The 22,500-nt window shown below is 45.3% G+C and overlaps 2 protein-coding genes across 5 annotated transcripts in view; one reads left to right on the forward strand and one right to left on the reverse strand.

The window, feature by feature from the left end:
* LOC117739219 (chloride channel protein 1-like) overlaps positions 1-1,603 on the forward strand; it is a 40,704-nt gene extending 39,101 nt beyond the window's left edge. Inside the window, exon 25 of the mRNA XM_034545510.1 lies at positions 1,184-1,603. Within this exon, the coding sequence (XP_034401401.1) occupies positions 1,184-1,603 (420 nt within the window). The remainder of the gene's footprint in view (positions 1-1,183) is intronic.
* Positions 1,604-7,107: 5,504 nt separating this feature from the next.
* LOC117738762 (protein FAM131B-like) overlaps positions 7,108-22,500 on the reverse strand; it is a 38,089-nt gene continuing 22,696 nt past the window's right edge. The window contains exons 3-11 of one of the 4 annotated variants that reach the window (XM_034544869.1): positions 16,674-16,709; positions 15,335-15,440; positions 11,679-11,897; positions 11,279-11,419; positions 10,595-10,750; positions 10,314-10,486; positions 9,345-9,479; positions 8,009-8,134; positions 7,108-7,927 (exon numbers count right to left, since the gene is read on the reverse strand). In XM_034544869.1, coding sequence (XP_034400760.1) covers positions 7,763-7,927; positions 8,009-8,134; positions 9,345-9,479; positions 10,314-10,486; positions 10,595-10,750; positions 11,279-11,419; positions 11,679-11,897; positions 15,335-15,440; positions 16,674-16,709 — 1,257 coding nt within the window. In that variant the 3' untranslated portion in view covers positions 7,108-7,762. The remainder of the gene's footprint in view (positions 7,928-8,008; positions 8,135-9,344; positions 9,480-10,313; positions 10,487-10,594; positions 10,751-11,278; positions 11,420-11,678; positions 11,898-15,334; positions 15,441-16,673; positions 16,710-22,500) is intronic. The other 3 variants (XM_034544871.1, XM_034544870.1, XM_034544872.1) reach the window with 3 other exon arrangements.

The following is a 22,500-nucleotide window of genomic DNA, read 5'->3' on the forward strand; positions in this document are numbered from 1 at the left end:
TTCTTCTTTCTCCTTCTTGTTCTTGTTCTCCTTCCTTCTTCTTGTTCTCCTTCCTTCTTCTCCTTCTTGTTCTTCTTGTTCTTCTTTCTCCTTCTTGTTCTTGTTCTCCTTCCTTCTTCTTGTTCTTCTTGTTCTCCTTCTTGTTCTTCTTGTTCTCCTTCTTCTCCTTCTTGTTCTTCTTGTTCTCCTTCCTTCTTCTTCTCCTTCTTGTTCTTGTTCTCCTTCCTTCTTCTTCTCCTTCTTGTTCTTGTTCTCCTTCCTTTTTCTTCTCCTTCTTGTTCTTGTTCTCCTTCCTTCTTCTTCTCCTTCTTGTTCTTGTTCTCCTTCCTTCTTCTTCTCCTTCTTGTTCTTGTTCTCCTTCCTTTTTCTTCTCCTTCTTGTTCTTGTTCTCCTTCCTTCTTCTTCTCCTTCTTGTTCTTGTTCTCCTTCCTTCTTCTTCTCCTTCTTGTTCTTGTTCTCCTTCCTTCTTCTTCTCCTTCTTCTTCTTGTTCTCCTTCCTTCTTCTCTTCCTTCTTGTTCTTGTTCTCCTTCCTTCTTCTTCTCCTTCTTGTTCTTGTTCTTCTTGTTCTCCTTCCTTCTTCTTCTTCTCCTTCTTGTTCTTGTTCTTCTTCTTCTCCTTCTTGTTCTTCTTGTTCTTCTTTCTCCTTCTTGTTCTTGTTCTCCTTCCTTCTTCTTGTTCTCCTTCCTTCTTCTCCTTCTTGTTCTTCTTGTTCTTCTTTCTCCTTCTTGTTCTTGTTCTCCTTCCTTCTTCTTGTTCTTCTTGTTCTCCTTCTTGTTCTTCTTGTTCTCCTTCTTCTCCTTCTTGTTCTTCTTGTTCTCCTTCCTTCTTCTTCTCCTTCTTGTTCTTGTTCTCCTTCCTTCTTCTTCTCCTTCTTGTTCTTGTTCTCCTTCCTTTTTCTTCTCCTTCTTGTTCTTGTTCTCCTTCCTTCTTCTTCTCCTTCTTGTTCTTCTTGTTCTCCTTCCTTCTTCTTCTCCTTCTTGTTCTTGTTCTCCTTCCTTCTTCTTCTCCTTCTTGTTCTTGTTCTCCTTCCTTCTTCTTCTCCTTCTTGTTCTTGTTCTCCTTCCTTCTTCTTCTCCTTCTTGTTCTTGTTCTTCTCGTTCTCCTTCCTTCTTCTTCTCCTTCTTGTTCGTTCTTGTTCTTCTTGTTCTCCTTCCTTCTTCTTCTCCTTCCTCCCTCCTTCAGCTCCAGAAGGCCATCGAAGGCTCCACTCGCTCTGGCGTCCGCCTCCGTCCTCCTCTCGCCAGCTTTCGCGACATCACCAACCGCAACTCTGTTCCCAAATCTCCGCCTTCCTCCTCCTCCGCTGCTCCGTCCTCTCCTCCCTCCACCTCCACCTGCCCTCCTCCCTCCACCTCCACCTGCCCTCCTCCCTCGGCTCCAGCTGCTCCCCAGCTCCCTCCCCCCCCTCCCCACCACCGTCTCCACGAGAACGAAACGGAGGTGTGGATCGAGGGCGTGAGCCCGGAGGTGGAGGAGAGCCGCCTCACCCCCCCTCCCTCCACCACTCCTCCGCCGGTCCCTTCTTCTTCCACTCCTCCCCCTCCTCCTCCCCCCCCCCACCACCACCCAGAGACCCTTACAGAGGCTCCTCGAGCCGGATGAGGAGAGTGACGATGAGCCGATGGTGTAGATTAGTTTTTTAAAGGTGTGAGTTTCTTTTTCTGACCTCTTTTGTCCTCACTTAGACGGGATTCTTAATAATCTGTGTGCGTGTTTTTAGATGTCGTGTTTCTCGTTCTCGTCGTATCTCAGGAACGCTGTAGGGGTCAAAGGTCACTGTGACCTCACGAAATAATAGCTCCATATGAATGTGTGATGGGGTTGAAATGGTGAAGGAGCTGTTCATTTAAAGAATTTAAGACAATTTAAGGAATCCCTGACAACTCTTATTATTATTTTACTGTTCGTGGCACCGTCTACGACGTACACACACAAACATATTTATTTACTAAAATGCGTTAAAGTTCCAGTTGTAGTCTCTTTCATCTCTAAACTAACGAGGATCCTCCAAAAGCCCCAAAAAACGACCTCCAACTCGTGTGCTGACCTTGTGACGCTTTGCCTCAGCGCCCATCTCATCACGGTCGGGTTGACACACACACTCACACACACACACACACACACACACTCGCACACATACTCACTCACACACTCACTCACACACACACTCGCACACACACACTCACACACACACACACACACACACTCGCACACACACACACACACACACTCACACACACACACACACACTCGCACACACACTCACACACACTCTCACACACACACACTCACGCACACTCTCACACACACACTCACACACACACACTCACACTCGCACACACACTCACTCACACACTCACTCACACACACACTCGCACACACACACTCACACACACTCACACACACACTCACGCACACTCACACACACTCACACACACACTCACACTCGCACACATACTCACTCACACACTCACTCGCACACACACACTCACACACACACACACACACACTCGCACACACACACACACACTCACACACACACACACACACACTCGCACACACACTCACACACACTCTCACACACACACACTCACGCACACTCACACACACTCACACACACACTCACACACTCACACTCGCACACACACTCACTCGCACACACACTCGCACACACACTCGCACACACTCACACACACACACACACACACACTCACGCACACACACTCTCACACACACACACTCACGCACACTCACACACACTCACACACACACTCACACACTCACACACTCGCACACACACACTCACGCACACTCACACACACTCACACACACACTCACACACACTCACACTCACGCACACTCACGCACACTCACGCACACACACACACACTCACTCACACACACACACACATGTTTTCACTACTTTCAGATCACTTAAATTATAACTGTGTCTGTCTCTGCTGCTTCTTATTCCAGATAGAAACGATCGGGAGGTTCCTGTACTCTGATGGATTCCTCTAGTCTTATATTATATTTATATTCTACCTTTTAACTTAGTTGATGCCGTGATCTCCTGGATTCAGTTTCTCAGGTGCTGCCTTAAAGTCTTTAAACCCTCTTTATGTGTGTGTGTGTGATTTTTTAAAATGTGTGTGTCCTTTTCTTAAGAGGGCTAAACGTCTTCTGTCTCGTGGTTCACGTATTTATTTTCCTTTTTTAGTCAAACGTTGTCTCAAAATGTATAAAAACTTTTGAAAGATGTAGCGAAATAAAGTTTTATTAAGTGAACCGCTTTTTGACCTTTTTATTTACCCAGGTCCAGGACGGAGGAAAGGAAGCAAGGAGAGAGGAGAGGAAGCACACATGGATGTGTTAAGACCAGGACAGAGGAAAGGAAGCAAGGAGAGAGGAGAGGAAGCACTGTGGGTGTGTTAAGACCAGGACCGAGGAAAGGAAGCAAGGTCAGAGGAGAGGAAGCACACGTGGGTGTGTTAAGACCAGGACCGAGGAAAGGAAGCAAGGTCAGAGGAGAGGAAGCACACGTGGGTGTGTTAAGACCAGGACAGAGGAAAGGAAGCAAGGAGAGAGGAGAGGAAGCACACGTGGGTGTGTTAAGACCAGGACAGAGGAAAGGAAGCAAGGAGAGAGGAGAGGAAGCACTGTGGGTGTGTTAAGACCAGGACAGAGGAAAGGAAGCAAGGAGAGAGGAGAGGAAGCACACGTGGGTGTGTTAAGACCAGGACAGAGGAAAGGAAGCAAGGTCAGAGGAGAGGAAGCACTGTGGGTGTGTTAAGACCAGGACAGAGGAAAGGAAGCAAGGAGAGAGGAGAGGAAGCACACGTGGGTGTGTTAAGACCAGGACAGAGGAAAGGAAGCAAGGAGAGAGGAGAGGAAGCACTGTGGGTGTGTTAAGACCAGGACGGAGGAAAGGAAGCAAGGAGAGAGGAGAGGAAGCACACGTGGGTGTGTTAAGACCAGGACAGAGGAAAGGAAGCAAGGAGAGAGGAGAGGAAGCACTGTGGGTGTGTTAAGACCAGGACAGAGGAAAGGAAGCAAGGAGAGAGGAGAGGAAGCACACGTGGGTGTGTTAAGACCAGGACAGAGGAAAGGAAGCACACGTGGGTGTGTTAAGACCAGGACAGAGGAAAGGAAGCAAGGTCAGAGGAGAGGAAGCACACGTGGGTGTGTTAAGACCAGGACAGAGGAAAGGAAGCAAGGAGAGAGGAGAGGAAGCACTGTGGGTGTGTTAAGACCAGGACCGAGGAAAGGAAGCAAGGTCAGAGGAGAGGAAGCACACGTGGGTGTGTTAAGACCAGGACAGAGGAAAGGAAGCAAGGGCATAGGAAAGGAAGCACACATGGGTGTGTTAAGACCAGGACAGAGGAAAGGAAGCACACGTGGGTGTGTTGTACAGATGAGGACAGAGGAAAGGAAGCAAGGTCAGAGGAGAGGAAGCACACGTTGGTGTGTTAAGATCAGGACAGAGGAAAGGAAGCAAGGTCAGAGGAAAGGAAACCAGGGCAGAGGAAAGGAATCACCTGTGGGTGTGTTGTACAGATGAGGACAGAGGAAAGGAAGCAAGGTCAGAGGAAAGGAAGCATCTGTGGGTGTGTTAAGACCAGGACAGAGGAAAGGAAGCAAGGTCAGAGGAAAGGAAGTATCTGTGGGTGTGTAAAGACCAGGACAGAGGAAAGGAAGCAAGGTCAGAGGAAAGGAAGCATCTGTGGGTGTGTTAAGACGAGGACAGAGGAAAGGAAGCAAGGGCAGAGGAAAGGAATCACCTGTGGGTGTGTTGTACAGATGAGGACAGAGGAAAGGAAGCAAGGTCAGAGGAAAGGAAGCATCTGTGGGTGTGTTAAGACCAGGACAGAGGAAAGGAAGCAAGGTCAGAGGAAAGGAAGCACACGTGGGTGTGTTAAGACCAGGACAGAGGAAAGGAAGCAAGGGCAGAGGAAAGGAAGCATCTGTGGGTGTGTTAAGACGAGGACAGAGGAAAGGAAGCAAGGGCAGAGGAAAGGAAGTATCTGTGGGTGTGTTAAGACCAGGACAGAGGAAAGGAAGCAAGGTCAGAGGAAAGGAATCACCTGTGGGTGTGTTGTACAGATGAGGACAGAGGAAAGGAAGCAAGGTCAGAGGAAAGGAAGCATCTGTGGGTGTGTTAAGACGAGGACAGAGGAAAGGAAGCAAGGGCAGAGGAAAGGAAGCATCTGTGGGTGTGTTGTACAGATGAGGACAGAGGAAAGGAAGCAAGGGCAGAGGAAAGGAAGCTATGAATTACTCCACAGAAGTAATTAAAGTAATCATACAGTGTAATCACACTGCATGACGACATCTCACAAACATCCCATAATAAGCTTATATAATTGTTTCTCACTTCCTTTCTGTTTGTCAGTTGTTTGTTTGTTGTGACGGATATCGTTCCACTTCACTTCACTCATCCACATGACATCACTAACGCGTGTTGCCTTCAAGGACTCCTTCTACTCTGCAGCATTTCTTTATTGTCTGTATTTTTGATGTTTATGAAACAACAACAACAACAACAACAACGACACAGAAATCCTCCCAAAAAGGCACCGAGGGGGCCACGTCTCTGCTTCCAAGACGATGGCCGGGCGTCTGCCTGGCCGGTGGTTAATGAACCAGAACACCACCACCGCTCTGTGAGGACGACCTCTGACCTCTGACCTCTGACCTTGAAGTACTGGTGCCATGTCGTGGTTCCCAAAACCCCAAAATACAAACTCTGAAGCTTTTAGCTACTCATTCTGCAAACGGACATCATCGGGCCTCCCCCCCCCCCCCCCCCTCCATACCATAATAATCTCACTCCTCATGCCTAAACTTCACTAACAAAGGCAACGGGGAGGTCTGATGACATCATCCTGCATATTAATTAGCCATGTGCTTCTGCTATGGGAACATCTGCACCTTTGGGCTTCAGTCATGCACATTTACTTATCATGTATGTATATACACACACATATATATGTATATACATATATATGTGTGTGTATATATGCATATACATATATATATATATATATATTCACACACATATATATGTATATACATATATATATATATATGTGTGTGTATATATGCATATACATATATATATATATGCATATATATATATATGTATATGCATATATACACACACATATATATATGTATATACATATATATATGTGTGTGTATATATGCATATACATATATATATATATTCACACACATATATATGTATATACATATATATATATATATGTGTGTGTGTGTGTATATATGCATATACATATATATATATGCATATATATATATATGTATATGCATATATACACACACATATATATATATATATTCACACACATATATATGTATATACATATATATATATATTCACATATATATATATATACACACATATATATACACACATATATATATGTGTATATATATGTATATATATATTCACACATATATATATACACACATACATATATATATGTATACACATACATATGTATGTGTATACATATGTATGTGTATATATATGTGTATATATATATGTATACACATACATATGTATATACATATATATGTGTGTGTGTGTATATATATATATATATATAGCGCCCCCGCGACCCTAATGAGGATAAGCGGTATTGAAAATGGATGGATGGATATATATATATATACATATGTGTATATATATGTGTGTGTATATATATACACATGTATATATATATACACACATATATATATATATATGTGTGTGTATATATATGTGTATATGTATGCGTGTGTATATGTGTGTATATATATACATATATATGTATGTGTATATATATATGTATGTATATATATGTGTATTTATATATATATATGTATGTGTATATATATATGTATGTATATATATGTGTATTTATATATATATATATATAAAATATTATATATTATTTTAGAGTAATCCTACCGGTTGTGCGTTCATGTTTCAACCTTTTGTGAGGAACACTCGTGTGTCACTAGTCATGTGAAGGTCAAAGGTCACGAGACGAGTACGAACGTGTGTGTTTATGTTTCCAGAAAACATCACAGAGAAGAATCTGATTCCCAGAATAAATATATATTTTTACACACAAATAAACGCTACACTCACACACACACACATACACACACACACATGGTCTTACTTTCATACAGATACATGTCGGGTTTATTGGCTTTTTTAATTAATTTTTTTATAACATTTTATTATAAAAAGCTATTTGATATATTGTGAGTTTGTATAGTGTGTTATATCCTGTTGGGGGCGAGCTCGCTGTTGAAAAGCATGCACTTTGTTTTGCTGTTCAAGTGCTTCAAAATAAAGAGTGCGACTCAACCGGCTGTCAATCAAAGCAAAAAATACATCACTCAGCCAATCAGTGCTCTGTGACCCGGTAACGTTCATGACCCCCGTTTGACCTTGTGGAGTCCTTGTGTGTTGTATTGCAATGATGTTAAACAAGGCCCCTTCGGGCCCCCTCTTGTCCTTTTTCTTCTTTCCTTACTTCCTGGACTGGCTTCGGTGGGGGGGGGGGGGGGGGCGGGGCTTCTTGGCATTTAGTTTGTGTACGTTACATCCCACGTTTATCGTCTTTTAAAGAGTCTCATTTCCTCCGACTCAAAGTGGGTGTGTAGTTGGGTTCCGGAGGGGGGGGGGGGGAGTAGCTCGATTGATTATTGGAGTATTTATTTCAGTCCCCGCCTCCTCGTCCTTTACTCTTCCAGCGATTGGACGACGCAGGGCGTGACTTCGAAGGGTTTCCTGGCGGCCGCCTGTGCCGGCGGCCCCGGGCTCGAGCCTCCGGTCGAGGGCACCTCCTCCCTCAGCGGGGACGGGGTCAAAGAGCACGGCTCCAGGGTCAACGTCACCTCGTCCACCTGCGAAGACACGAAAGGAACGCGACGTCTTTAACCTCGTCGAGTCGTCAGGGGGGTTCTGGGACTCTGGGGCCCGCTCACCTTCGTCAGCTCCTCCTCCTCCTCTTCCTCTTCGTGCCGCTCGGGGATGCCGTCGGACTCCGGCTCCTCTCCGAGCGTCTCCGCCGCTCCGCCGACCACGTCAGCCGGCGGCCCGTTCACCTCCACCTGCAACCGGGTAAGAGTTCCTGGATTTAATGGATTGAACCACACAGACTGACATTAAATAACCCTTCAAATTGTACCTCCTGGTCACAGAAAGAAAGAAAGAAACAGAGACAGAAGGAAGGAAGGAAGAGCAGAATATGAGCTCCCATGTCCGGACGTCAGAGAGACGAACACACACACACGTCACACACACACACACACACACACACACAGATGCTGAATCCAAATGCTGAGAGTTGTAAAACTTGCGGACTTTACAGCATGCTCCTCTGAAGAACCAGGCATTCATCTCTACGGATGCTCCTCTGAGGAACCAGGCAGTCATCTCTACGGATGCTCCTCTGAGGAACCAGGCAGTCATCTCTACGGATGCTCCTCTGAAGAACCAGGCATTCATCTCTACGGATGCTCCTCTGAGGAACCAGGCAGTCATCTCTACGGATGCTCCTCTGAAGAACCAGGCATTCATCTCTACGGATGCTCCTCTGAAGAACCAGGCATTCATCTCTACGGATGCTCCTCTGAAGAACCAGGCAGTCATCTCTACGGATGCTCCTCTGAGGAACCAGGCATTCATCTCTACGGATACGGATGCTCCTCTGAAGAACCAGGCAGTCATCTCTACGGATGCTCCTCTGAGGAACCAGGCATTCATCTCTACGGATACGGATGCTCCTCTGAGGAACCAGGCATTCATCTCTACAGATGCTCCCTTTTGGGGGGTCAAAGGTCCAATCGGGGGTCCTTTAGAGGTCGTCATGCAGACTTTTTAAGGCCGTGCTCCATGCAGACGCGTTCACAGCCCGTTTCCTACCTTGCCGTCTTCCCCCTGGCAGTCTCTCCCATCATTCATTGCACTACGGCTGTGTGTTAAATACCGCCTGCTGACGGTAAAAAACAAACCCAGGTCCCAGAAAAACAAAACAAAAAACAAATTAGCAAAGAAGAGCGTTAAAAAACATGATGCAGAAAGACCCCCCCCAAAAAAAGGGTCTACTTGTGCACTCTTTCCACCTTTTGCATTGACATCACAGAAGCTAAACCACAACAGTGTTAAATGCATAATGAGATGCCGCCCCCCCCACACACACACACACACACACACACACAAATTAAACCGCCGTCTAGTCCGCAAAGTCTGTAATCTGACCATTTAGATTCAGCCTGGGGGGTGGGTGGGGTGGGGGGGGGGGGGGGGCGGGGTGCCTACGTGCTGTGGCTCCACCTGCGCAGCTCCCCACAGGTCAGCTAGCCGAGGGTGGGTGGGAGGGCCCAGGCTGTGGATGGTGCTGTTGGGAGTGGCTTGGAGGGAATGGGAGGCGCTATGTTGCCTGTGCTCCATAGGCTGTAGTCAGAGATGGGAAAGGAAGAAGAGACCATTAATGAGATTATATATATATATATATATATATATATATATATATATGGGGGTTTGAAACCAACGTGGCCACTAGAGATTTAAATACACGTGTTCAGCTTCTTCAGTAACGGGACTCCATAGCGACCGCATAGCAACACGTCTCGTTGTGCCAAAAAATATTTATATTCCTCCAACGTTTTTTTGCAGTCTTTGCCGGAGACTTTTTTTTTTTTTTACTGCCTTCTAATCACTGATAACTAGATTAAATGATGAGAAACGCTCAGAAAACATGACCGACTGATTTTAAAACCCATAATAATGACGGGCTCATTTTCCGGTGTCTTTTCTGAGGCGCCGTGCTTTTCAAGTTATTATTTCGTAACCCTAAAAATCCTGCTACTTTGATTTAAATGTGAATATTTTTGTGCATTACGTGGATTGAAGACATTAGTCATGTGTACATTCGTGCCAACGGGTCCATTAGATCCCGACGCACCGCTCGGTACGACATTCATTTAGAAGGAAACCAGATGGCGTTCCACCGTGACCTCGCCTAGCTTCCAGTTTCCCAAATACAAACGGTTAAAGAACTCAATCGTGCAGTAGTTGGAGGCCGTTATTATCCAATAAGAAGAATAAAACCGCTTCGCTGTCCGTTACTCAGGAAGCTGAGAGAGCACATGTTTCACTGTTCACTAATCAGGACTATCAGCCGTTCATTTTGAAGGCATTTTGGTCATAAACTTCTCTTATTATATGTATGCGGTGTATTCTGCTAACATGTAGACGCAGTTAGCGGTTAGCTTCAGTGCTGCGGACCTGTTGCTGCTGGTACTGCAGCAGCTGTTGCTGGTACTGGTGGAGGTGTTGGAGCTGATGGAGCTGGCTCTGCTGCTGCAGGGCCAGGTGAGCGTGGTGCTGCTGCTGCTGCAGGTAACCGCCCACCGTCCCCTCGAAGCCCTCGCCGGGCGTCCCCGCCGCTCCGCTGCCACCTAGGGGGGGGGGGGGGGGATTGAGCATAAAACACTTAGTGACGTCAGCCCCCCCACCCCAACCCTCCGACAGAGGGCGTGTATCGGGGAGGAGGTTCAGGTCTTCACCGCTGGACATGATGTAGGAGCCGGCGGCGGGGGACGCCACGCCCGAGGGCTGGCTGGTGATTGGGTCCCAGGCGTCGGAGGACGACAGGCAGTACAGGCCCTGGGAGACGTAGGTGTGAGGCCAGACGTCCGCCGAGGAGTGGTGGAGCACCTGGTCTGTACAGGTGGAGGAGATGGGGGGGGGGGGGGGGGGGGGGGCAGAGGAGGACACGTGAAGCACAGTGCAGAGCCCAGATGGTGCTGGTAATGAGGGTCTGGTCTGACCTGCAGGGTCACTCCAGGGTCTGGAGTCTTTAAATGTATTTATTATTATTATTATTGAACCAGAAAGACCGAATTGTTTTGCGTCTCCGTGACGTTGGAGGTCGGACGGGTGTTTCCTAATCTCGCTCCCTTCCTCCCTTCCTTCCTTCCTTCCTTCCTTCCTCCTCGTTCATATCATCCTATGACCGACTGACATCTGACCACCTGAGGCTCAGACCACGACGCATCTCGTTAACGCCATTTCTTTTCCCCTCATTTGAATACGACTCGTCCTGTATTTTTTTGGGGTGGGGATTCTTTTAATAGAATATTCTCTCACTCGTGACCCGTCAGACGTTTCACATGTTTCAGAAACGAACAGCCCGTCGTCCGTTGTCTTCCAAGTCTAATGTTCCCCTTAAAGCTTTCAGACTGCAGTACCTCTGCTGGTGATGCTCTCCTGGTTCACCTCGCTCAGGTGAGCCACGCTGCCCTGGTTGGAGCCGGCGCCCAGGCTCTCCCCGTCCATCGAGGTCCAGCCGAACAGCGTCGCCTCGGAGATGGCGAACTGCTGCATGATGCCTGACGAGGGAGGGCGAGAACAACCAGGGGGGGGGGGGGGGGGGGGGGGGGGGGAAACACACAATTAGAGACACACATCCCAGTTCCAGCTTCGCTAACACAAGCAGAAGTTAATTAGGATACAAAGTGGTTTAGTCCAAGTAAATGTTGGAAGACACTAATTATTCATTTGACTTAGATGCACCAGGCCAGGAAGGGTTGGGGGTTCGGACCCACAGCTCGGACCCGACCGGACTCTCCCGGTTCCCCCTACGCTCACCTGCGGCGAAGCGAGCCTCCTTCTCCCCGTCGCTCAGGTCGCTGTAGGCGTCGTTCTCCAGCCGGCGCTCCTTCTCCCGCAGCAGGTTGTTGTGCCCGGCGTTCCCCGTCGGCCCCGCGGTTGGTTTGCCCCAACTCTGCCACTCGATCATGTGGGCCACGCGGCCCTGGGCCATGGCGGTGGGCTTGGTCACTTTGTCCTTCATGGAGCGAGACACGCCTACGTACAGGTGGGGCGCACACACACACACACACAAACACACACACACACACACACACACACACACAGCACTGTCAGAACTACTTCTGGACGCTTTTGGTTGATGACGCCTCCACCTGAGGCTCTGTGTGTGTGGGGGGGGTAGAATGATAATGAGAAACTGTGTAATGTTGTTAAAGGGAAGCTGTTTAAGTGACTGATTCATAATGCCAGTGGGGTGATGCATGCACCGGAATGGATGTGACTCGAGACCTTGCAGCTGGTTTGCATGAATAATATTTTAAATAAAATACATTTTGAAGTCTGTAAGAAAACAACCCCAAAAAAACAAAGAAAACAAATTACCGGAGCGATGCAGAAGAGGTCAGAGGTCGGAGGTCGGGTGACTGGAGCTCCGCCAGCGGCGACCAATCGGACGGGGTTGCCCCCGCGTGCTCGTTAAGAGTTGAATTGAACCCGTATTAATAACCGGAGCCGTTACTCGTCTCTCGGTAAACACAACAAACGGAGCCTAAGAGAGGCCGGAGGAACAGGGGGTCCCAAAACCCTCGGGGCCCAATCAGGATGCAGGATTCAAAGCAGGGGGGGCGTGTGCTCCGAGTCAGACGCTTACAGATCGATAACGAATTAAAATCAAAATCAAAACGGAGCTTCTGGTTCACGAGTTATGAATAGAAACCGCTTCTCCCCGAAGACAAAGAGACAATCTCGTTTTGGACTAATTGGGGATGGAAATAGGAATGGAAAGAATGGGGGTGAGGGGGGGGGGGGGGTCGGGGGGGAGGGGCCTCAAAGCCTTAAAAATGAATATTTAAAGTGCACCAGACACAAAAAAATAAACCGAAACATTATTATTATTATTTTACACTTGAGGCGCTTAAACACCACAGAGCACAGTTGGAAGCACAAATAAGTCAATTCTTCACAAGCACCACCAGCTCCATCTCCAGCTCCACCTTCACTTTCACTTTCACCACCAGCTCCACCTTCACCTTCACTTTCACTTTCACCTTCACCTCCATCTTCACCTCCACCTCCACTTTCACCTTCACTTTCACCTCCACCTCCACCTTCACCTTCACTTTCACTTTCACCACCAGCTCCACCTTCACCTCCACCTTCACCTTCACTTTCACCTCCATCTTCACCTCCACCTCCACTTTCACCTTCACTTTCACCTCCACCTCCACCTTCACCTTCACTTTCACTTTCACCTTCACCTCCATCTTCACCTCCACCTCCACTTTCACCTTCACTTTCACCTCCACCTCCACCTTCACCTTCACCTTCACTTTCACTTTCACCACCAGCTCCACCTCCACCTCCACCTTCACATCCACCTCCATCTTCACCTCCACCTTCACCTCCATCTTCACCTCCACCTCCACCTTCACTTTCACCTCCATCTTCACCTTCACCTTCACCTCCACCTTCACCTCCACCTTCACTTTCACCTTCACCTCCACCTTCACTTTCACCTCCACTTTCACCTCCACCTTCACCTTCACTTTCACCTTCACCTCCACCTTCACTTTCACATCCACTTTCACCTCCACCTCCACCTTCACTTTCACCTCCACCTCCACCTTCACTTTCACCTCCACCTCCATCTTCACCTCCACCTTCACCTTCACTTTCACCTTCACTTTCACCTCCACCTTCACTTTCACCTCCACTTTCACCTCCACCTCCACCTTCACTTTCACCTCCACCTCCATCTTCACCTCCACCTTCACCTTCACTTTCACCTCCACCTTCACCTTCACCTTCACTTTCACCTCCATCTTCACCTCCACCTTCACCTTCACTTTCACCTCCACTTTCACCTTCACCTCCACCTCCACCTCCATCTTCACCTCCACCTCCATCTCCACTTTCACCTTCACCTCCACCTCCACCTCCATCTTCACCTCCACCTCCATCTTCACTTTCACCTCCACCTCCACCTCCATCTTCACCTCCACCTTCACTTTCACCTCCACCTCCACCTCCACCTTCACCTTCACTTTCACCTCCACGTCCACCTTCACGTCCACCTTCACATCCACCTCCATCTTCACCTCCACCTTCACCTTCACTTTCACCTCCACCTTCACCTTCACCTCCACCTCCACAGTACATAGACACCACCCAACACACCTGTGGAGACGCTTCACCGGGTCACTAAAGTAAGCAATCGCACTTACTTTAGTCTCTTTGAAATCAAAGATTCTGATTGGATTTCCCGTCAATGACTCAAAATGTGTCGGTCATTGACGTCAGCTGTTGATATCAATGGGAGAGAAAAGTAGGAAGTGATGTGGGAAGGGGCACCCACAGGGGCGGCCATGTTGGCTCCAAGCTGCTCCTCCTCCTCCTCCTCCTCCTCCTCCTCCTGGAGACTGAAGTTGTCGTTTTGAGGTTCGCTTTACAAAATCCGCCGTTTACGGCAAAGGTGACGAGATCATTCCTGTTTTTCTTTAGTTTTTTTAAAAAATGTGTCGGATGATTTTTTTTGGGGGAGTATTGTTTTTCTTCCTGTTGTCGTACATAACAAAACATGTTGAGTGGCACATTGGCTTCCTATCAGCATCGAGGTTTAAGCATAAAATGGAAACAACAGCTGGTTTTATTTCTCTCTTAATCTCTAATAAGGGATAAAGTACCCCAAAAAAATACACAAAATCCTGACCAATCGCAGAGTTTGAGCTGACTAGCGACCTCAAATAGTGAATATAATTAATAATCTCATCTGAAAGACTGGTCTCAGCTTTCATGATGTTGTAAAATCATCTATTTAATGATTGGCCTCCTCATAAGCTCGTTAACTAAACTCATTTATACGCAGTCGGCTCCATCATATCACGGCTTTACATCTGACTACGTTGTTTATCGGACTACAATCTTTAAAAAGCATAAATAAACACCAGGTTGCCCGTTTCCTTCTAGCCTGCTCTCCTAAAAAGTACGTTCCCGTACGACGAAACTGTCAATTCACGACTTGAGGGAACAAAAACATACATTCCTGATCAAAGTGTAGGAAAGAGTCCGTGTCGCGGACTTAACGTCACTTAAATAACAAGCGTACTGATTTTAACCCAGGAATACTGGAAAGGACCCACGCTGGAGGACTATTGCGTCACAATCGGTCCAGATTAAAACATTCCAATTATTTATTCATATGTTTTTACTCCATTCTGCGACTTTAACACAGCTAAGCTAACGCTATCTCAAACACCATCAATACTAATTGGTTTAAACCAATCGTGGATCAATCAGAACCGTCTTGAGTGACACGCGAGAAGAAAACCAAGAATGATCCTTTACACCACGGGGGGGGGGTTGACCCCCCCCCTCTCCTGCTTCTCCTCAACAACAACTTCACCCTCCACCCTGTGTGGAGCACCGGGAGGCAACATGGGGGCTGGTTTACCACCTACAGCAGCACAGACACACACCTGACACACCTGTCAGAGAGGACTTAGCCAGGGCACCGATCCCATAGGCCTGGGGGGGCTTCCTCTTGAGGCGGGGCAGGATGGAAGTGGTGTCCTCCATGGACGACTAGAGAGAGAGAGAGAGAGGGAGGGAGAGGGGGGAGGTGAAGAGGAGGAAGGAAAGAAAATGCAATGTGACAAAATAAAGTGCAGATGAGAGAGAGAGAGAGATAAATGCAGGAAGGATGAAGTAGAATACAATAAATCGAGGTGAAGAGAGCAGGCGATTGAAGGAGGTAGAAGAAGAGAAGGGAGGTTGTGATAGAGGGAATAAGAAAGGAGGGTTAATTATCCAAACGCCTTGGAGATGTCTTACAGGGATCATTGCTTGAAAAGAGCAGAATCAGAGATATTTATATATATATAATATATAAAATAAAAATGGATGCCTAAGTGGTGATTCAAAAGCAATCTACAGTGAGCACAGCAGCTTGTAATTGGTTGGTTGATGGAGTCGTATTTTATTATACGATATTATATTATTTTTAAATTTTTTTGTACAGTGGAAACCGCGGCCGAGAGATTTAATAATTCCCACAGGTGTGTTTTGGCAAACGTTAAAAATAATAAATAAAACATCAGCTGTCCGCACGGTCTTAAAAGATCAATTGTGTTTCTATATATATATATATATATATTATATATCAGTTTCAGGCAGTCAGTATATATATATAATATATTGTGTATATATATATATAATATATATATTATATATATATTGTGTATATATAATATATATTATATATCAGTATATATTGTGTATATATAATATATATATATATATTGTGTATATATATATATATTGTGTATGTATATATAATATATATATTATATATATATTATATATAAATATATTATATATATACACAATATATATTATATATATATATATAAATACAGTATATTGACTGCCTGAAACTGAACTGTTTCTCTGAGTTTTTTGGGCATATTTGAGTCAACAATAATTTACATTGTGTAAATAAATTCTGCTGAAGCTGCAGAACATTCGTGTTTTTACTGGGACTTGAATGAAGGCTTCAGCTGTGGAGGAGATAAACTCGTCACAGCCAGTTATCTGTCGCTCGGCACATGTGAAGAATACGAAGGCTTGCATACAGTAGATTAGCTGAGGGTCAAGAGAGGATGGGGGGGGGGGGGGGGGGGGGAGAAAGGGAAGAACTGGGGGAGAGAGATAAGAGGGAGAGAGTGTCAGGAAGGGGCGGAGGAGGAGAGAAACCAGTAGGATGTCAACGCATGTTCTCAGGTAGTGAGTGATGGAGATTTAAACAAGGAGACTTACATTGACTCCTTCCAAGGAAGACTCGGTACGGTCATACTGGGGGGGGGTTGGGGGGGGGGGAGAGAAGACGGAGATTTAACACACAGGAACTGGTTTTCAGGTGTCGGCTGTTTTTCGGTCGTTTGTTGAGTTTTAAATATCTCGTTAATAATCTTTTTTTTTAAAAGGTCATGAAACTTTTTTTATAACTTGAACTACTTCATATTTTTTTTTCAGGGAATGTGGCACCCTGCATGCAGTTTTCTATTTTTATTCTGATATTTAAATAATTCATGGGACGTGATTTGTGTGTCGAGATGATTGTTATCAGAGACCAATAATCACTCGATTTTGGTTTTATAAACAACAAATATTACTTGTTTTTTGTCCTTTTTCATGCTGAATGGTTGATAAACACATCTCTGGTAAACATTATATTTCTTTCATACGACCTAATCAAATCTACAATTTTAATTTATATTATTTGGCAATAAAGATAAAGTTGTTTTAATGGTTTAAATTTCCTGTTACTTCTTGAGTTTTAATGGACAAAGTGCAGAAGGAAAGACACAACTGGGGTAGCTGTGTGTGTTTCTGTGCTGCTCTCGTCCCTCTTTGTCCATCGACGCTGCCCAGAATGTTTAGGTAACCAATGGATACCACTCAGCAGCAACCCTGTTGCCAGGGGCAACAGCCAATCTGATGGGGGACCAAACCTGGACACCACTTATTGTGTGTCCTCACACACACACACACACACAGAGAGAGAGAGACAATCGTGCATATTCATCATACTGTATAAAATAGCCACAAAGGCAACGGGGGACTTTTTTTTTTTTTTGTAATGCGGTCCAGCCAGAGAATTTAAATAATACACCGCTGTCAAAGAGGGTTATTATTTTATTTTTGAACATCCTTTTGTGAAAGCGCCCCAAAATTGTTTCTCCACTGGCGCTTTGAGCTTGTTATCGAGGGTTTAATGGGTTTAAAGCCTTCATCTGTGGGAAGGGTGTGGCATAAAAATCAAATTTCAGGCACTCAAGTGGACGGCTAAGAATAAAAAGCCTTTAAAAACACAGGCTTTTAAACTAATAACGTGCACTAATCACACTGGCACACTTTTCCTTCTCGACTTTATTTGAAGTCGCTTTAAAGAAACTGTAAAACTTCACAAGGGCTATTTTGCTTATTTGTTGATTTATTTGTATTTATATAAATATATATATATAAATATATATATATAAATATATATATATATATATGTATATATATATATTTATATATATATATTTATATATATATATATATATATATATACACATACCAAAGATATCGCTCTCTTCTTTCTGATGTCTTCATTCAGAGGAGTGACCACAGGCAACAGTCATAACTAATTCATAACACCGATATATTGAGTCAACGGTGATGCATTGTGGGGGATTGAGAAGGTGTTTTGTGTCGCACTCTCAATTGTGTGATTTCAGACGAATCCACACGTGGATATTTACATTAAAATCCAATCTCGTGCAGCTACAATGGCGTATTGTTGATTCCCATCAGGTCATATCGAGAAACAAAAACTAAAATAATAAAAATGCTAATAAGTGTGATAACATGGCTGGCCCGGAAGATGGACAGCCGCATGTGAAACAATGAAAGACTCGACTTGTACAGAAGCATTAAGATGGAGCCTCTGCCTCCGTATTAATGCTTTAATCTGAGACTCTAAAATTAGAATATCTCCATGAATGAATATGAATTCACTGACTGGTTTGAGGCCTTTTTGCTCTTTTTAACACGTTTCTTTCTTTTCTCCGGTGCCGAATACAAGGGAACGGACTAAAGTGGACTAATTGAATAATGAATGAATCATTTATTTAATCTCAGAAGCTAATGAACATGCTCCGCGGCGGGTCTCAACCCACAAATCTGACGTTTTAAAGGATTATTATTTTCATCTGAGAGCAATATATTGTTTTAATGCGTGTGAATGTTGCGTAACATGTTAATGTTTTTGCCGTTAACGGGACGCCGAGTCACGGATAACCTCAAACAACTCACTCTCATTACAAATAATCTCCTCTCAGCATGAAAGCTCTTCCACTTTCTGTCGTTACAACTCTATGAAACTTCCTCTAATCCAATATTAGTGCTGATGAGAGATGAAATAGAGGTATTGGTACAACCTTCTAATCGGTCACGCCGTTAAAGAAGGACATACGAGTTGAAACTAATGGCTGTGTGCAGCGTTTTGCTAATGAGTGAGTATAAAAATACATTATATTCTGTTTCTGATGCGTCTCGGATCCATCGCAGAGGGGGTTGAAATCTCAGCAGCTGCGTGGAGGAGGTTGTCGTGGCGTCATCGCTGCCCATGGACTGTGTGTGTGTGTGTGTGTGTGTGTGTGTGTGTGTGTGTGTGTCATTAACACAGCTTGCGTCAGAGGTCGCAGGATTTGGATTCAGAAGCACCACTCAGCGTGTGAGCGTTAAGCTCTCCTGGTCAACCGAGGACAAAAAAAACAAACAATTTCAGGCGTCATCACCATCTTTGTTTGCGTGTGTGTGTGTGTGTGTGTGTGTGTGCGTGTGCGTGCTCAGTCTCCACAAAGTACACAACAGCTGAGCTCGTCCCTGTGGTCTCGTCTCCCTGAATGGTGATTGAAGCTCCATCCAAACGCTCGTTCTCCGCCGCCCCGGCCGGTTTAATCACCTTTTTTACGCCGCTGGAAGCCCCGCCCCCAAGCGTTCCCACGAAGCGGACAAGTTCGCACAATAACACCTACCGATTTGTCTACATCTCTTTATTCCGCTCGTGGTCGCATCTCCCAGCATGCACTGGGCAAAGACGCCGGCTGCGTAACTACCTTCTATTGTGTGGTTATTTATTTTCCTCCTGAAGGATCTGTTGAGCGTGGATGTGACAAAAGATTTAAAACGCCGTCTTACGTTGATGACAGATGTCTTCTGGGAAGCTCGTGAAGATAAAAAAAAAAAGGATTTTTATATCGTTTTGATTTGAAAGTCTTTCATTCCTTTTTACACAAATGGAAGTTTGAAGGTTTAAAGTTCACACAAAGATACAAAACGGTCATTTAAATGCACCGCCGCGGGATCCTCGTCGCTTAAAGAGCCGCTCATCTTTAAAAAGAAGTCATTTTTTATTGCGACGGGACGCGGAAACGACGTTTCGGAAGCTTTTGCACTTTCCTGCACATTAAAAATCCTTCTGAATGTTTCAGATTTAGTGTTCAAAGAGAATTAAACATAATAAAAACGTGGAATAACGGTAAAATAATCCGCAGCTCTGGACCGAGGAAGAACTCGAGATGAATGAAGTCTTTTGTGTTTTTCGTCCTTTTAGTCGGACTCGTGTGAAGTTTAAGGCGTTTTATACTCTTTGGAGATCTGATCGGTATCCATCCGACTTTTAGTGGAACCACAACGAGGCTCAGGTTTCAGCTCACGGGCCTTCCACCTGTTTGCGTCAGTCGACGGCGTTTAATTACGTTTTTACAGCCGTAACTTGTTCAGTGCCGTGTGCAAACATTTTTTTTATTTTCAGTCAATAGGAAGAGGCAGAAAAATCCCCATTTGAAGCCACCAGCTAAATAATGTTAAATACTAAAGTTCACAATAGTAAGATGAACACAAAAGTAAAACACTTAAGATGTGACTGCGCATATATATATATATATATATATATATATATATATATATATATATATATATATATATATATATATAGGAGATATAGGATACATCATTTCAACAATAACAATACATTATCAACAACAAATACTGGATGAATTTCCGCGTTCGTGGTTCCCAGAGGATGAATCCTACTGACTTTGGGGATCCTACTGAATACCCAACTTCCCTTTGGACATTTTTCTTTTACGTTTCCAACAACTTTTGGATGGATTTTAAGTGAAACTGACTTCACACATTCGTGTTCCCCTCATGGATGAATTGTAAAATTACTTTTCATCCGGCGCCACCATCGGGTCAAATTTGCAATCGTCCAATACTTTGATTTTCCACCAATTAAACTGCAGAAACTAACAGCGATAATTAGCTAAATATTAGCACGCTAACACGCTACACTGACACGAACCAATCAAGCAAACGCAGGACTTTCACCCAGGTCGACGTCTTGTAATTCACCTTTAATTCATGCATTCTTTTGTACGTCGTGTTACTTTAAAATCTCTCCGTCCGATCTTCTGATTTCATCTTCAGATCTCGGGTCAGAAAGAAATGCGTCGATATATATATTTTTAAAAAAAAGGTTTCATAGAACGGGGACAGAAAGTAAACAGGAAATGAAGCCGCGGGGTTATTTTTTTCCACAGCTGGAGTTTTAACTGAAGAAGTTACGTTGACAAATGAACCTTTTAACGGGAAGTAAAACTTCTGGCGACACGTCGACCTCTCGACCTCGTGTAGGAGGAGGGGGAGAAAATGAAAAGCAGCCGCCAGTGATTGAAAAAGAATAAGATGGATGTCTCTCTCTCTCTCTCTCTCTCTCTCTCTCTCTCTCTCTCTCTCTCTCTCTCTCTCTCTCTCTCTCTCTCTCTCTCTCTCTCCAACCCTTCATACTCGCCTCTCTCTCCCCAGGGTCCACAGCTGAGAAGTGATACATGGCTCAGTAATAGTCTGAGCCCCGGGGAGAGCGGCTCCGTGTCCTCGGTGAGAGACTATCGACACACACCTTCACACCCGGCCACGCACACACACACAAGCACACACACACACACACACGAGCACACACAGATTTGACTGATATCGGCCTCGTTTCTTTCCGTTTTTTCGTATCCAGTAGCGGTCTTTAATATTCTTCTCGTCATTTCGGAGCGCCAAACGAAGCGTTTGGATGGAACACGGACGAGTGGACCAGAGGATGATTGATCCGGCATCGCGGTGACATTCGGTTGTGTTTGCGCCGGTTTGATGGCGTTCGCTTTTACATCAGATCGGGCAGTGACGCAATCCTCGGGCCTCCAACCCTCCCGGCGCCCCAAAAGCAACCGGACCTGCTTCCATCCCGCTATCTAGACCGGCTTATCGGGGCAGGGCGGCCTTAACCTTTGACCTCTCGTCGGGGTAAGAAACGGGGGTGAACCCTGGACAGACGCAGACAGGCCGCCATTCACAATTTACCTACAGTATAATAATGTGTTTTTGATTATGTTACGGGAAGTATTGCCTTCATGGGACAGTCGGAAGGTATATAGACAGATGTAGATGGCCCGACCGCTCGGTTGCCATGACTCCCCATCATATTTAATATTTCAGTGAATCTATCAGAGTCTTAAAATGACGCGTCCTGAACACCTTAAAATTCAAGTAACCTACTGGCCATTAAAAGACTTCTCCTCCAGTTAAACATCTCACTGCTCTAATATTGTCGGACTCAGTTTCCGTGTTCGTCCTCCTTCTTTAATTTTCCCTACATTACCCACAATGCCGATAGTTAAGTCAGAGATTCAGGTGGGTTCTGCGTCTACTGTAGCCCATGGAGGTAATGAATAAGAAGAAGTGGAGCATCCGCTCAGCCCTGCTTCCAATTCTCTCCCTGTGGCCACTGGTGGTATTGCGCCTATAAAAAAAAAATCCCCCACGGTTCCTTCTGCCCATCAGACAGTTATCACTCTTTTTTTTTCACGGCTTTTTCGATTCATGAAGCTAGAACACTTTTTAATCTCATGCGTGTTTTGCGAGCAACCTTCTTTCGACTGACTAGACGCCATCGCGGGGGTCCGATGAACCTCACCCGGCTCCCTCTGGAGAGACTAACGGCTTCACGCTACTTGTTCCACCTGTGCAGCGGCACCTGTAAACGGAC

Source organism: Cyclopterus lumpus, chromosome 11 (genome assembly GCF_009769545.1).
Source record: "Cyclopterus lumpus isolate fCycLum1 chromosome 11, fCycLum1.pri, whole genome shotgun sequence".
Lineage (NCBI taxonomy): Eukaryota > Metazoa > Chordata > Actinopteri > Perciformes > Cyclopteridae > Cyclopterus > Cyclopterus lumpus.